At 26.4% G+C, this 13,645-nt stretch overlaps 1 protein-coding gene across 1 annotated transcript; it reads left to right on the top strand.

Moving 5' to 3' along the window:
- The first annotated feature begins 3,531 nt into the window (after positions 1 to 3,531).
- LOC126900529 (transcription initiation factor TFIID subunit 4-like) lies at positions 3,532 to 12,879 on the top strand. The gene is made up of 14 exons (XM_050676311.1): positions 3,532 to 4,330; positions 4,688 to 4,995; positions 5,834 to 6,001; positions 6,191 to 6,253; positions 6,327 to 6,548; positions 6,621 to 6,746; positions 7,554 to 7,679; positions 9,084 to 9,487; positions 9,765 to 9,931; positions 11,186 to 11,316; positions 11,374 to 11,556; positions 11,674 to 11,790; positions 12,114 to 12,152; positions 12,211 to 12,879. Exons 1-14 carry the CDS (start codon positions 3,835 to 3,837, stop codon positions 12,322 to 12,324), a joined length of 2,664 nt encoding a protein of 887 aa, XP_050532268.1. The 5' UTR covers positions 3,532 to 3,834; the 3' UTR covers positions 12,325 to 12,879.
- The last annotated feature ends 766 nt before the right edge of the window (positions 12,880 to 13,645 follow it).

Below are 13,645 nucleotides of genomic sequence, written 5' to 3'. Positions count from 1 at the left end.
CTCAAGTTTGTTTCTGTAGTAGTATTTTTTCTAGAAATTTGTAAAAGTTTTGATATGAAGTTTTATTTAATAGTATATTAGCTAATAATATTTCAAAACATAACTTCTTATTAAATGTAGCTTTTGTGGTATAGTGGCCAATTGTTTTTTTTTTCATTTTGAACTTCTGAATGTTTGAGGGCTTTAATAGATTTTTCGACTTTTTAAGTATTGCGTGATGTAAAATTTATTTTTTTTGGTGATATATTTTAATATCAAAAAATTTACACAATAACACACTTGTGTCAGATATAAATTTACAAAATTTGCGACACATTATTCTTTAAACAATGTGATATTGATTGTCTTTTTTTAAGGCATTGCAAAAATAACTCGTTTATTTTAAAATTGTTAACACAAAAACGCGAACATATACACTACACAAAAAAATCGAAAGCAACTGGTAAATATAATTGACTAAAAATTTATTTCTTTTAAGAAAATAATAATATTGGCATACTAGGAAACTATGAAGATATTATCGCACATCTTTAAATTTTTTTATGAATGGAATTACAAGATTATAGATTCTTATAGTAAAAAAAAAAACGCGGAAAATATTTAAATTACTTTAATCGTTCTTTTGATAATTAATTGGGCATATTATAAAGTTACCGAATTACACATCCTCAAATACATGAAGGTCCTAGTGGTACATACATTACTATTGACACTTTTTCTTGATACGATAATTGTAAAAATAAAAACGATAACTCTAAGTTTTGACCTTTAAATAATTTTTCTATACTATACTATAATTTTTCTATTTTTCGATACTAAAATAGCACTAAACACACAAAAAAGCAAAATAGAACTTAAATCACGAAATCAGTATATATATGCAACATAAAATTTTGTATTTAGCTTATTGGTTTTCTGAAATAAATTTGTAGCTTACGTATATATCTCTAGGACCTACTCCTCACTGCCACTAAAAAAAAAGGCAAATGCTATAAGTTAAAAGATCTGAATATCAATATCAACTGTTTCATTTTTAAAACAACTTAAAATATATTTAACATTAAAGCACTATCAATTAGTTTCATTTCGAAAAATTGTTATGGCAATAATCATTATAAAGCAAAAAATGAAGTGATGGAGAACAAAATAATTGCTGATTGAATAATAATTTTAAAATTGTATGACCTTTTTTAATATTTTTTTTTAGCTTCGATGCGAAGCGGAGAAGGTATTAATTTTACTATGATGTGTTTTTTTTTTTTTTTATATCCGTTGCCACTTTTTCTCAGCTCTCACTGGACCAATTTCTTTCAAAAATACGTCAAAAGATCACAAATCGTATCTAGTTGAAGACATTATCCTTAAAAACTGAAAAAAGTTCCCTTGTTCCCCGCAAATGGGGGAAATATCCAAAAAAATTACAAATTTAAANATTCCCTCGTTCCCCGCAAATGGGGGAAATATCCAAAAAAATTACAAATTTAAAAATCGCTAATTTTCGTAATTTTTTCACTTTTTTTTCTTAAAACTTCCATAACTTTTTGAAAAATCAACAAATCAACATAATTTTTTTTTATACTAAAACCTTAGATATTTCCCTTTCATTTGATATCATTTTTTTTTAAATCTATCACTTAACCTGCTCATTGGGGGGGATTTAAAATAGCAACTTTTTTACAAAAATTAACTTTTTTAACTTAATTTTTGAAAATGTTTCGGAAATACTGCGTCCTTCAAACATATATCAAATTGAAGCTTTTTTATGTACTATAAAATTAAAAAAAAAATTTGTGCCGACACTTTTTCTTCTACATTTAAACGGCTGCCGTAGTTAAAAAAACACTATTTTTGTGTTAAAATTTTCGATTTTAAATTTTCAGCTTAAAAATGCTATGACTTTTTGAAAAATGTATATATCAGCACAAATTTTTTTTTCTAAATACATTATAAGTACACCTTACATTTGACATACTTTTTATTAAAATTGGACAATTTCCCCTTATATAGGGAGCGTTCAAAACTTCAAATATTGTAAAGAACATAGATCTTTTTGAACTGAACTTTTGAAAATGTTCCGGAAATACTGCGTCCTTTAAACATATATCAAATCAAAGGTTATGTTATATACTATCAAATGAAAAAAAAAAATTTGTCCCGACATCTTATCTTCTATGTGCAAATGGCTGTCGAAAATTTAAAAAAAAATGTAATGTTTGCGATAAAAATTACCTTTTATCGGGATGTTTTTTGTACTTAAAACTGCCATAACTTTTTCAAAAATGAACAAATAAAAATAATATTTTTTTGTATTGAAACCTTAGATATTTCCCTTTCATTTGATATAATTTTTTTTGAAAATCTAATACTTATTCTGCTCACTGGGGGGATTTAAAATAGTAACTTTTTTACAAAAAATAACTTTTTCAACTTAATTTTTGAAAATGATCCGGAAATACTGTGTCCATTAAACATATATCAAATTAAAGCTTATTTTATGTACTATAAAAAAAAAAAATTGTCCCGACGACCTATTTTCTATGCGCAAATGGCTACCATATTCAAAAATATGCTATTTTAACAAATTTTTTTTTTTAAATTAATCACTATCTACAGATTTGCATCGAAGTGTTTTTTATGATAGTGATTTTAATCACTGTCAGATATCATCTATACTGGACCCAACTATGCCACGACCCCACTGTGCTGGGTTTTTTTTAATATTCATATATTGTAAAATTGACGTTTGAAACCTTTAAACATAATTGTGTGATAGTGTGTCACACCCTACATCCCCTCTCCTAAAAGTCATGTTTATGGCTATTCAAAATCTAAAATTATACATCTGAAAATAGTTGAAACGCATTTAACACATTTGTTTGTTTACCGTCCATATAATATATCGATAATAAATTATTATGCAATAATAATTTATTAAGAAAAAAGTAAAATGAAAAAACTAGATTTCTAAATAGATGGCTTAATTGATAGATTGTTTCGTATAAATGAATGAATTATTCCTAGAACGTTTCTGTTTTAATTTTAGTAATTTACAAGGTAAATTAATGGTCCCTAAAAGGTTTAAAATTATAAATAATTGTTTTGTCATTATAATAATTGGAATGTATATTTTAATAACCATTGACAAGTATGAACTAATTTATTGTTTTACTAGAAAACAATGAATATTTATAGCTGTTAATCATAAGTAATTAGGAGTGATCAAATTAATGACTGTTTATAAATGATTAACAGAGTATACATCGTACTATCACAGGTTATATTTTCAAATAGTTTCTTGTACTATCTGAAAGCATGTGTAGCTCTAGACATATTTTTTAAGCAATATTGAAGTTCCAACCGTCGGATTATCTACTGAGATAGTGTACTGTTGTAAAGAATAACAAGATAAGCACCAGACACATTTGTATGTTATAAATTTAAAGTGGCAACACTGCAGGCAACTCTTACGTTTGTTAATACGTGCGTACCTAGTTGTGTTTTGCGGTTACAAGACATTAGTAGTTACGGGAATGAAGTACGACTGATAATTAATGAGTATTCGAATGAAAATAGTGGGGTGTGGAATAAACATGATAATTACATATAAAAGTTGGTATTCTTTACGCAAATTTCTAGACTAGATAAAGTATAGGTATCAAAAATGAAAAATACGTGGTGTAGTACGAACGATGTCAGATGCGTTTAAGCGCGCGTATCATTGCTAACATAAACATAATGAGTGCGCCGTGTGCGTGTGTATTTGTACTAGGACGGTCGCGCGGGGGAATATTATACGCATGCGCATATCAGTCTGTGATCTGAGTTGGTCAGAAAATGGCGTCAGTCAAGTTTCTGGAGGAAGTACTCAGTAAGGACGTGGACGAAAACGCGTTCAGTGCAATAGTGGTGTCTCTGGAAAGTGAACTTGTTACTAACACATCGGTTGTGTCTACCGGCAACAGAAGTCACCCCCAGACTGGCTACAACAGCAATGCTAACGCAGCTACTACAGCCGCGCCGCAAAAACCCCAACAGCAGCACTTGGTCAACGGTACCAGAGCCACCTCCTCGATGAACAAGTGTATAACTACCAATAACAATAATAGTTTAATGCCTGGCATCAGTCAACCAGACTTCGTAAGCCAACAACAGCAGCAGCCTCAGCAACAGCAGCATGTTGTCAACCCAACATTGGCACACAACTATGCAGCACCACAACCCATAAAATCACAGGATACTGTGAAAGTGGTCTATTCAAATTCTGCCAATAATCGCAACTATATTCCAGTTAATTCGTTGCCTAATGGCACTGTTAATTCAACTATTGCAGGTTAGTTATCTAAATTAATCCTGTTGATATTATGTTAAGAATGAGATATTGTATGTGCCGTCAAAGTCTGTGCTATATTGTTACTGTTGTAAATACTTAGTATGTATGTTGTGATTGTGTTCTTCGATTGAAAAATATTGATTAAAGAAATTTTTAGTATTTAAACGTATGTTAACGATATATTTAAAAATGACCTACATTTTATTTTAATTCAAAAAGGGTATAATTTACAGTTGTGTTAGCGATAATTACTCGTATTATTTTTAAATAACGTATTAGAATCTTGTGTTTACCCTAACTTGTTTATTTATTTTGTTCAATTTAAATGTATAATAAAACTTACATTAATTTTTAAAGGTTCTGGTACATCAGTTGTAATTAAAACTACTCCACAACAACATCAAAGTTCACCACCAGTGTCTACGATGACTCTTACAGGCCAGATGTCCAATCCATCTGCAGTATCATCTAATGTCATCACAGTACCTAAACAAGTAACCCAAGGTGTTACACCTACCAATTCACCTCAAACAATTCTACCAGCCAATGTACAGATATTAAATGTAAACGCATTGCGACCCCAAAATTCACAAGGTGGAGTAAATAAAAATATGCAACGTGTTATGATACCAGGAGTTGTTGGAGGTCGTCCTGGTGCACCAGGGGTAAGTTTAATTAAAATATAATAATCAAATCTAAAATGTATTGTTAATTATTGATAAATTGATTAATGTGTAAAATTAAAAAATATATTTGTATAAGAAATAAATGACTAAATTTTTAGTAAAATATTAATTTTTTGATTAAAATCTATTAATTCTTATCATTTAATATTTAAAATTTTTGAGAACTATGTACAAAGTGATTCTTCTAATAATAGCCATTCAATTTCTTTTAAATTAATAGTTTTTATATAAATTTTTTCAAATGATTACATATTTAACTATCTTGTAAAATAGAAAATGATGTAATTAAGGAAATAACTAGTCAATAAAATTTTTTTGACCAGTATTTCAGAAGCTACTAATAATTTAAAGTAATTAATAGAGAATGAGCTTATTTTTATCACTACGCATTCATTTCTGCTCTAGTTTAGGTATAAAAACTTTAATAACTTTAGATATACTGGTCTAAAAGTTATAAAATATAATAAAATAATACTGGTATAAAATATATATATATATAACTAACAAAAGCAAAAAAAAAAAAAAATTATTATTGTAAGAGAAATTGAGTTGCTAGTGTTTGAGGAATTACCTTGTGTATTTATTTAAAGTTTAATTAATCCGTACCCTTAGGGCTAGAACTGTGATACTTAATCAAAAAAGATAATTACAAAAAAATTTTCAAAAACATATGTTAATATAAATGTATTGCAATTATTAAATTTTTTTTTGTATTAATATACTAAACAAAGTAACCAGTTATTTTCAATACTTTTACCTTATGTATTAGAAATTTTATTTTAAGTTTATAATTATTCACATATCCTGATTTTTACAGCTTACTTTACAAACTCTTCAGCAAGCCCAAGGTGGACATATATTACTTAAGACTGAAAATGGCCAGTACCAATTATTACGTGTTGGTCCTGCAGCTCCAGGTCAAACCAACACTATTACTCAAAATAATGCAAATTTTAGAGTTCAGCCTGTTCCAACCGTTACAACTGTGAGTTTTAAGGATATTATGACTTAATTGTGAAAACTACTGTGTTGTATAATTGATAACTTTTAAAAACTATTATTTTGATTGTTTTTGAATTTATAATACTAGTATTACTAACAATTTTTTATCTAATCACTTAAAATTGCTGAATTTTATTGTTTTGATAACATCTATGAAAAAAAAAATTTTCAGAGTAATGTTTCTATTGCTGCTACTCATACTACACCTACTCAAGCTACAAGCCAACCTCAACAAGTATATATAAGAATTTTTTGTAATTGTTTTTTTTTTTTTTTTATGTAAATGATTTTTGTTTAATATTTTAAAGGTTCAACAAAAAATTCAACAGGACAACACTAAAGATAAGTGTCGTAAGTTCTTAGCGAATCTTTTAGAACTTTCTAGTAAAGAGCCTAAGCCTGTGGAAAGAAGTGTACGAACACTTATTCAAGAACTAGTTGATGCTAAAGTAGAGCCTGAACAATTTTGTGATAGGCTTGAAAAACTTCTAAATGCTTCACCACAACCGTGCCTTATAGGTTTTCTAAAAGTAATACCAACGTTTTATTGAAAATAAGTACTTTTTATTTTCTATAACTTAAATTAATTTTTAATATTACAGAAAAGTTTACCACTTTTGAGACAATCCTTAATGAATAAAGACATGGTGATTGAAGGTATTCGTCCACCACAACCTAGTGCCCTGACTCAACCTACTGTTGTTTTAGCTAATCAACAACAGGTTACGGTAAGTTACTTATCATTTATAAATACTTAAAATAGAATTTTAATAATTAAAATAAAAAAAAACATCAAGTTTTAAGAATTTCAATAAAAATAAATGGTTTGGTATATTTTAGTCTAAGATATCATTAGGAGAAGTTATATTTATTGTTAGAAAATGTTTGTCGGTAAAAAAAATTATTTAATATATAACTATAACTAATGTACCATTATTATTTAAAAAATTTTAGTAAAATTAAAATATTTCTATTATGTGCTTAATCATTTACTTTTTTTAAAATGACAAAATAAAAAATATATTTTTCATCTCCAAATAAAATCTTGACTAGCAAGTACCATGGGCTAATTTAATTAATATTTATATTTATATAAATACATAGAATATTTAAATTATTTACAAATATCATAGTATTTTGTAAGTTATTACTTATTTAATTTTTCGGTCAAAATCCTGCTTACGGATGAAAATGTTAATAATTTCCAATGTACTGGTCTAAAAGTTATTATCAACCAATCATTTTAATTAGATAATTTTCTAATAAATAAGCTACTGTCTAATGTATTTTCACATTAAAAATAATAATTTTGAAACTATCTTAAAATATAAGGGATGAACATGAAAATGTACTTAATAATTAATAAATCAAGAAATATAACTGAAAAAGCCTAAAAATTATTTTTTCATATATTATAATGTTTAATATGAAAATATTAAAATAAATTATAATTGAATAGGTATTTATTTAATATGTTTTTCAAGAATTAAATTTGTATATTATAACCTGTTTTTTTGTATACATTTTTCTTTTAGAATACTCAAATAATGGGTAATATTTTGAATACTGGATCAAGTCAGCAAACGGTGAGAATAATGACCACTCAACCAGCTTTAACACCAGCTAGAACTATCAATTCTAATCAACATAGGATAATTTCTGTATGTATTATAATATTATTTATGTTAGATAATAAATTAAATTAAGAGCTGAATTAAATATTGAAAGCATGTCTTAATTAATGCAAGGTTGCAATAAAATAATTTGTTGGTGTCTAATTTTTGGGAAGATTTCATAATTTATGTCATTGCAAATTGTAAGCTCATAAATATTTTTTCATTTTTTTTTTTTTTTGAATTTTTTATTCTGATTTGGTTTAATCATTGCTATCAAAATATAAATATAAAATTATTGTCATTTGATTTTAATTTTTTATATTCTTTATACCAATTCACTAAGTAAATTAATGGTTTATTATTTTGTATTGTTAAAAATCTTGGTTGGTTTGAAAAGTAATGCTTTCTATCATATAACTTAAAAACTAATGAAATAAGAAAATACTCGTAAAAATTGATATAACTGTAGTTATATCAATAATAATTATTTTCAATAATACTACTTCATGTGTTGATATATTTTCAAAATATTTTTATTTTATATTGTTTTAAAAGTTTTTTAAATCCGTTCGATTAAAATCCTTTGCCTTACTTAATAAATCACTGTTTTACTTCAGCTTTAAATTTTTTATCATAATCAAATTTTACACTCTTAAGATGTTCCTATTTGTAACTGAATATTCTTTGTGTTAAATATTCATTAGAGCTGATTTAGCACTTAATGCTAAATCCAGATTAAAAAATGGATGCAAAAATTTGAAATCAGAAGCATTATTTCAATTTTTTTTTATTCATATAGTTATTGTAGAGGTTACTATGAAAGGATGAAGAAGAGTTTATCACATATTTGAAGTTGAAAGACTGAAGCCAGATTGGTTGTACCTTTGATAACAAATTGATAACACAGAATTTTAAATACATAAATGTATACTACGCGAACTTAAAATGCTTGTATTTTTTTATTGTTATTTTGTCATAGTGTATCAGTAACTTAATACCATTTTATTCAAGAAATGTTGAGCAAATACCTTTTTTTTATTATCATTTTGAAGTGTTCGTAATAATGTGTACAATTGTAGTAGAATTAAATAAATAAATAAATACTTGTTTTCTTCACAAGGAAAACTATTTTATTTAAACTACATTTCAAAATATTTGAAATAATAACTAAAATATAACAATATAAGAGGTAGTTATATTAAAAGTAATTATATGTAATTAAAGATTTTACATCATTTTCGACAAGGGTGGATGCATTTGATTAATTTATTTTCATTGTTTTTCAAGTTATACATTAAGAGAAAGGCATCTATTACTTTCCAACCCACCTTCATACTTCTAAGTAAAGTAAAAATATCTAAGCATGAGTTTTTTTTATTGATATCTAAATTATTGCATTATGTAGTCAATATCTTGAGTGTTAATTAAATTTTTAAAAAAATTTTATAGCAACAAGTCAGGGTTCAAACACCAACTAGTATTACATCTGTTAATAAAATGGGTTCAATTCGCATTCAGCCTCCTGTAGCTACCTCAGGTTCATTGCCTCCACCACTAACCTCAACCTCTTCTCCTCGTCCGGGAATGAACAGTCGACAAATGGTAGTCAAAGCAGTTCCCATTAAAACAACTGCTGGATCACATATAAAGATAAATAATACATTACCAGCTGTAGTTCAAACAAATAATATATCTATGCCTCAATCTCGATTACCTACAACTCCAAATGTGTTATCACAGCCAATGATCAACAAAGTGCAAACACCAGCTAATCTTACTTCTCCATTTGTCACTTCATCCAAACCTCCTTCTAAAGAAAAAGAAAAAAAATCCTTTTCTTCTACAAATTATGTGTAAGTATTTGAATATTATTTTTAGGCAAAATAACTAACTTATTAATATTATTAATAAATTAATCTTTAGACACATCCTTAGTAAAAATATATATATAACTTATCTCTAATAAATTGATAGTATCTATTACTTTATTAATTTTTACCTTTTATCTAAAATAATAAAAACCATTTATATGGAGAAAAATTTTCTTATTGTCTTGGCCATATCATTTTAAATATCCTTGTATATTTTTTGTAGTTTAAATTATGTTAATTATTTACTTAAATTGTACAGAGCTGACGATGATATAAATGATGTTGCTGCTATGGGTGGCGTTAATCTAGCAGAAGAAACTCAAAGAATATTAGGATCTACTGAATTTGTTGGAACCCAAATAAGATCATGTAAAGATGAAATACTATTACCACAAAATCCTTTAGTTTCAAAAATTAAACAAATAGGTAATGTTTAATGTATTTTATATTAAATTAAAAATTTTAAAATTTGATCTGTCACGGTAAATTTTAAACAACATACAACATAGTAATTTATAAAAGCTTTGATAATTACCTTGAACTAATTTAATATGTTTGAAATCAAACTCTTTCTCTAGTAATTTAAATGTGACAATTTATTAAATACTTTTAAATTTTAGATGGAAATAATTAACTATTGAGATTAATGTGACATTATTTCATAATGTAAAAATTATGCATTAAAAAAATTATTTTAAATAAGTTCTAGAATATTAATGGTAAACAGTGATATAGACTCAAATAGAATAAACATTTTGGGAAGGCTAAGTTAATGTATCCTCTGTCCTAAATTTTTTTTATGTAATATTATATCTTATAGAGTCTCTTAGATCTAACTGAAAGCGTTTGTAACTTATGATCTAACTTATCATTTTTTTATATGGAGAGATTTTTTTTTATCTGAATTGACATTTGGCCTATTTATAAATGTTAACTTGCAAAATTGTGCCTTATATGTTACCATACTTGAAGCATATCAGTTGAAAATGTCGTTGATAATAAACACTATGTATATGTGAATAGTGATGTCGTAAGAAAGCAATTAGCTACCTGTATCTGTAATTCCTCATATATTATGCATGTATTTTAATTAAAAAATTCGAAACTTCAATGGGATTATATCTATAAAACAAATGAAGTTATACTAAAAATTCAAAACATGTGTTCTCATTTGAAAGTCGATACCCTTACAAAGCACAAGGAATGAACTTAAGTATTTCATAGTTAATAATTCGAGAATAATATGAAACTAAATTAACTAAAAAGAAGATAAAAAGTCAATGTACCCACTTACAAATACCGTGAAGTAATTTGGGTTTTCAAATATGTACTAATCAAAACTTCATATCTGTACTAAAAAAACATTCCTGTTTCTTAGAATAGAAAAATGAAGATCATGTGGCTGGTGGTACTAAGTGTAGGCATTTCTGTAAATATAAATTTTATTTTTCTAGATGCACTACAGGATGTATTTAAAGGGTAGTGGAAATTATTGTTGCATGATGAAACATTTCTTTTGGTGCTATATACTGCAAGGACTTGTTATCATTCATTTTTATGTGGTCTGTTGTAATAATACAATAGATATTATACCTAGCTTATTATTAATGTTTATATGTTATTTAACTTTGTTATGTCTATTTTTTGATAATAATAAATGTCATAATATATTGTTTGCAGTCAATAAAGAAGGTTTAGATGACATAGCAACTGATGTACCTGCTCTTATATCCCATGCAGTGGCTGAACGCTTAAAAGATCTTCTAGAAAAATTTGCTGTAGTTGCTGAACATCGTTTAGATTTTAATAAAGTAAAATTTAACAATATTACTGTTTACTAGCAGATGATAATAAACAAATTTTTATAGGCTGATCGACGTTATGAAATCACGAGAAATATTCGTGGCCAAATTAAATGTCTTGAGGAAATTGATAAAGTAGAACGTAAAAAACAAGATGAAATGGAAAGAGAATTACTGTTACGAGCAGCCAAAAGTCGATCCAAAAATGAAGACCCTGAGCAAGCAAAATTAAAAGCTAAAGCCAAAGAGGTATAGATTTTTTAAATAAGAACTATCTAGAATTTTTTTTATTAACGAAAATTATTGTTATTGTTACTATAGTTCATAATATTATTTAAATATTTTTTAATTTATTTTAATTATTAGATGCAAAGGGTAGAAATGGAAGAATTAAGGCAGCGAGAAGCAAATCTTACAGCTCTCAATGCAATCGGACCTAGGAAAAAGCTAAAATTAGAACCTGGGCTAAGCCCTAGTCTTCAGGTAATTTAAATTAAATTAAATCACTGTGTAGGGTGATTGATAAACATTTTCGAACAATCATTTCTGTAAATAAGAATATTTTTATATTCATTGGAGAAAAGAGCGGATTAATAATGACTAATGATAAAAATAATCATAATCATTACCCATGCCTCATTTGTAGTTTGATTTTGAAGTGTAAATAAACATTTTAAATTTAACAAATAAGAAAAATAAATTAAAATACTTGAATTCTAATTTGAATATTTTAAATTGAATGTATCTGCACATTCAATTTAAAATATAGGCATCTGTTATTATTTAATCTTTTTATTTTATTTCAGAACCCAAGTTCCAATACAAGTTTAACAAATAGACAAAATGTAAGTTATTTTCAACTTTTACTAGATTTTATAATAATAATTTTTATTTAATTTGCAGGTACCCAGGCAAAGGATAAAACGTGTTACCATGCGAGACACTTTATTTGTACTCGAGCAAGAAAAAGATATTCGTAGAAAAGCTAATTTTATGTTTAAACCATTTATAAAGTGATAATCTACTCATTTTAGTTTAATCCTCATTGCCGTTTCTTGTTTTGCAGTATATGGCTAGTCATATTGACTATGATTTTATTTTTCACTGTTTGTCTGACTTGAATTTTGTATAGAATATTTTTCTAATAACAAATTAGGATCATTTGAACACCGGGAAATTTGTTGATTTTTGTTATTTTGTTTTTTCTATCACTGTTTTTTTTCTAATCCTTGTGATTTTAAGTGAAGCAAGGAAATAGATTATGGACCACATTTATGTTATGTATAATTGACTGCAGTGAAAACAAAAAAATGAGATGTATCAAATGTGGCACTCATCAAGCCTATGTTAAAGAATATGTATTTTTATACTGTAGATAACACTAATGTATTTTTAGAGCATGTATGTTAAAAAAAAAATATTTTGTTTATGTAAAAAGAAGTTATTTTATTCTTTTTTATTAAGTTATGCCCTGGTAAAAATTGAGCACTCATTATATTATTTTGTATAATGTATATATTTTTTTATTATAATCAATAAAAATGATAGGGTTCAGTGATATTCACAAAACAATTATTTTTGTTGATATTAATAACTATTTATTTTGACTATTCGACTAATATGATAGCTATTCACTTTATTTCATAATAAACAAACATATAAGAGGGAATATAAGTGTAGTATAAATCGTGAAGATGAAAAAAATAGACTTAGATTGTTTGGTCATATTGAAAGGCGAAAGGATTTGGAAGCTGTAAGAACAAAAACGATATAAGGATTGTTGATATGTGCGTAAATCATTTACACACATATCAATAATCAATTTTCAATATCATATTGGAAATTGTCAAGTGGAAGTTTACTATAAGGGTAGCTGATACAAAGTATTTAGGATAAAGGCGAGGAATCTAAATCAAATGTACGCTTAGCCTATTGATAAGGTAATAGGTTTAAATTTATGGATAAATGTGAAGAGACTACATTTTTTTTCCCTAACCCAATTTTTTTTTTGTATAAATATATAAATAATTTTCTTAACGTTTTTGGGAAGGCACTTTTTTTTTGGTCAACAAAGTATTTCAGGGGGCATTAAATACTAATTTGGATGTTAAAACCGTTTTTTTTTTATGTTGCAATCGATAATAAAGTCTTCATTCCTTTCTACGAAGCGACATAAATATCTATTTTGGACTATTTCAGAGTGACAAATTTTCCTACGTAAGTCCTCCTAATGCAAATCATTAACATCACATTAGTACGAAATCAAAATAATTTTTTTACTTTAGTCTTAAGATGTTTTTCGATGAAAATTTGTTGCTGTTTATGTAGACTCTAATGC

The sequence above is a fragment of the Daktulosphaira vitifoliae genome, unplaced genomic scaffold (assembly GCF_025091365.1).
Source record: "Daktulosphaira vitifoliae isolate Bord-2020 unplaced genomic scaffold, ASM2509136v1 Scaffold_3, whole genome shotgun sequence".
Classification (NCBI taxonomy): Eukaryota; Metazoa; Arthropoda; class Insecta; order Hemiptera; family Phylloxeridae; genus Daktulosphaira; species Daktulosphaira vitifoliae.
The sequence above is the reverse complement of the archived record's forward strand: the minus strand, read 5'-3'. Positions and strand labels throughout refer to the sequence as shown.

Bases quoted from the DNA above. Each gene is read 5' to 3' on its own strand.
- LOC126900529 (XM_050676311.1), top strand. From the start codon at position 3,835: ATGGCGTCAGTCAAGTTTCTGGAGGAAGTACTCAGTAAGGACGTGGAC. The intron at 4,331-4,687 runs GTTAGTTATCTA...TAATTTTTAAAG, and splicing joins TGTTAATTCAACTATTGCAG to GTTCTGGTACATCAGTTGTA. The intron at 11,557-11,673 runs GTATAGATTTTT...TTTAATTATTAG, and splicing joins TAAAAGCTAAAGCCAAAGAG to ATGCAAAGGGTAGAAATGGA.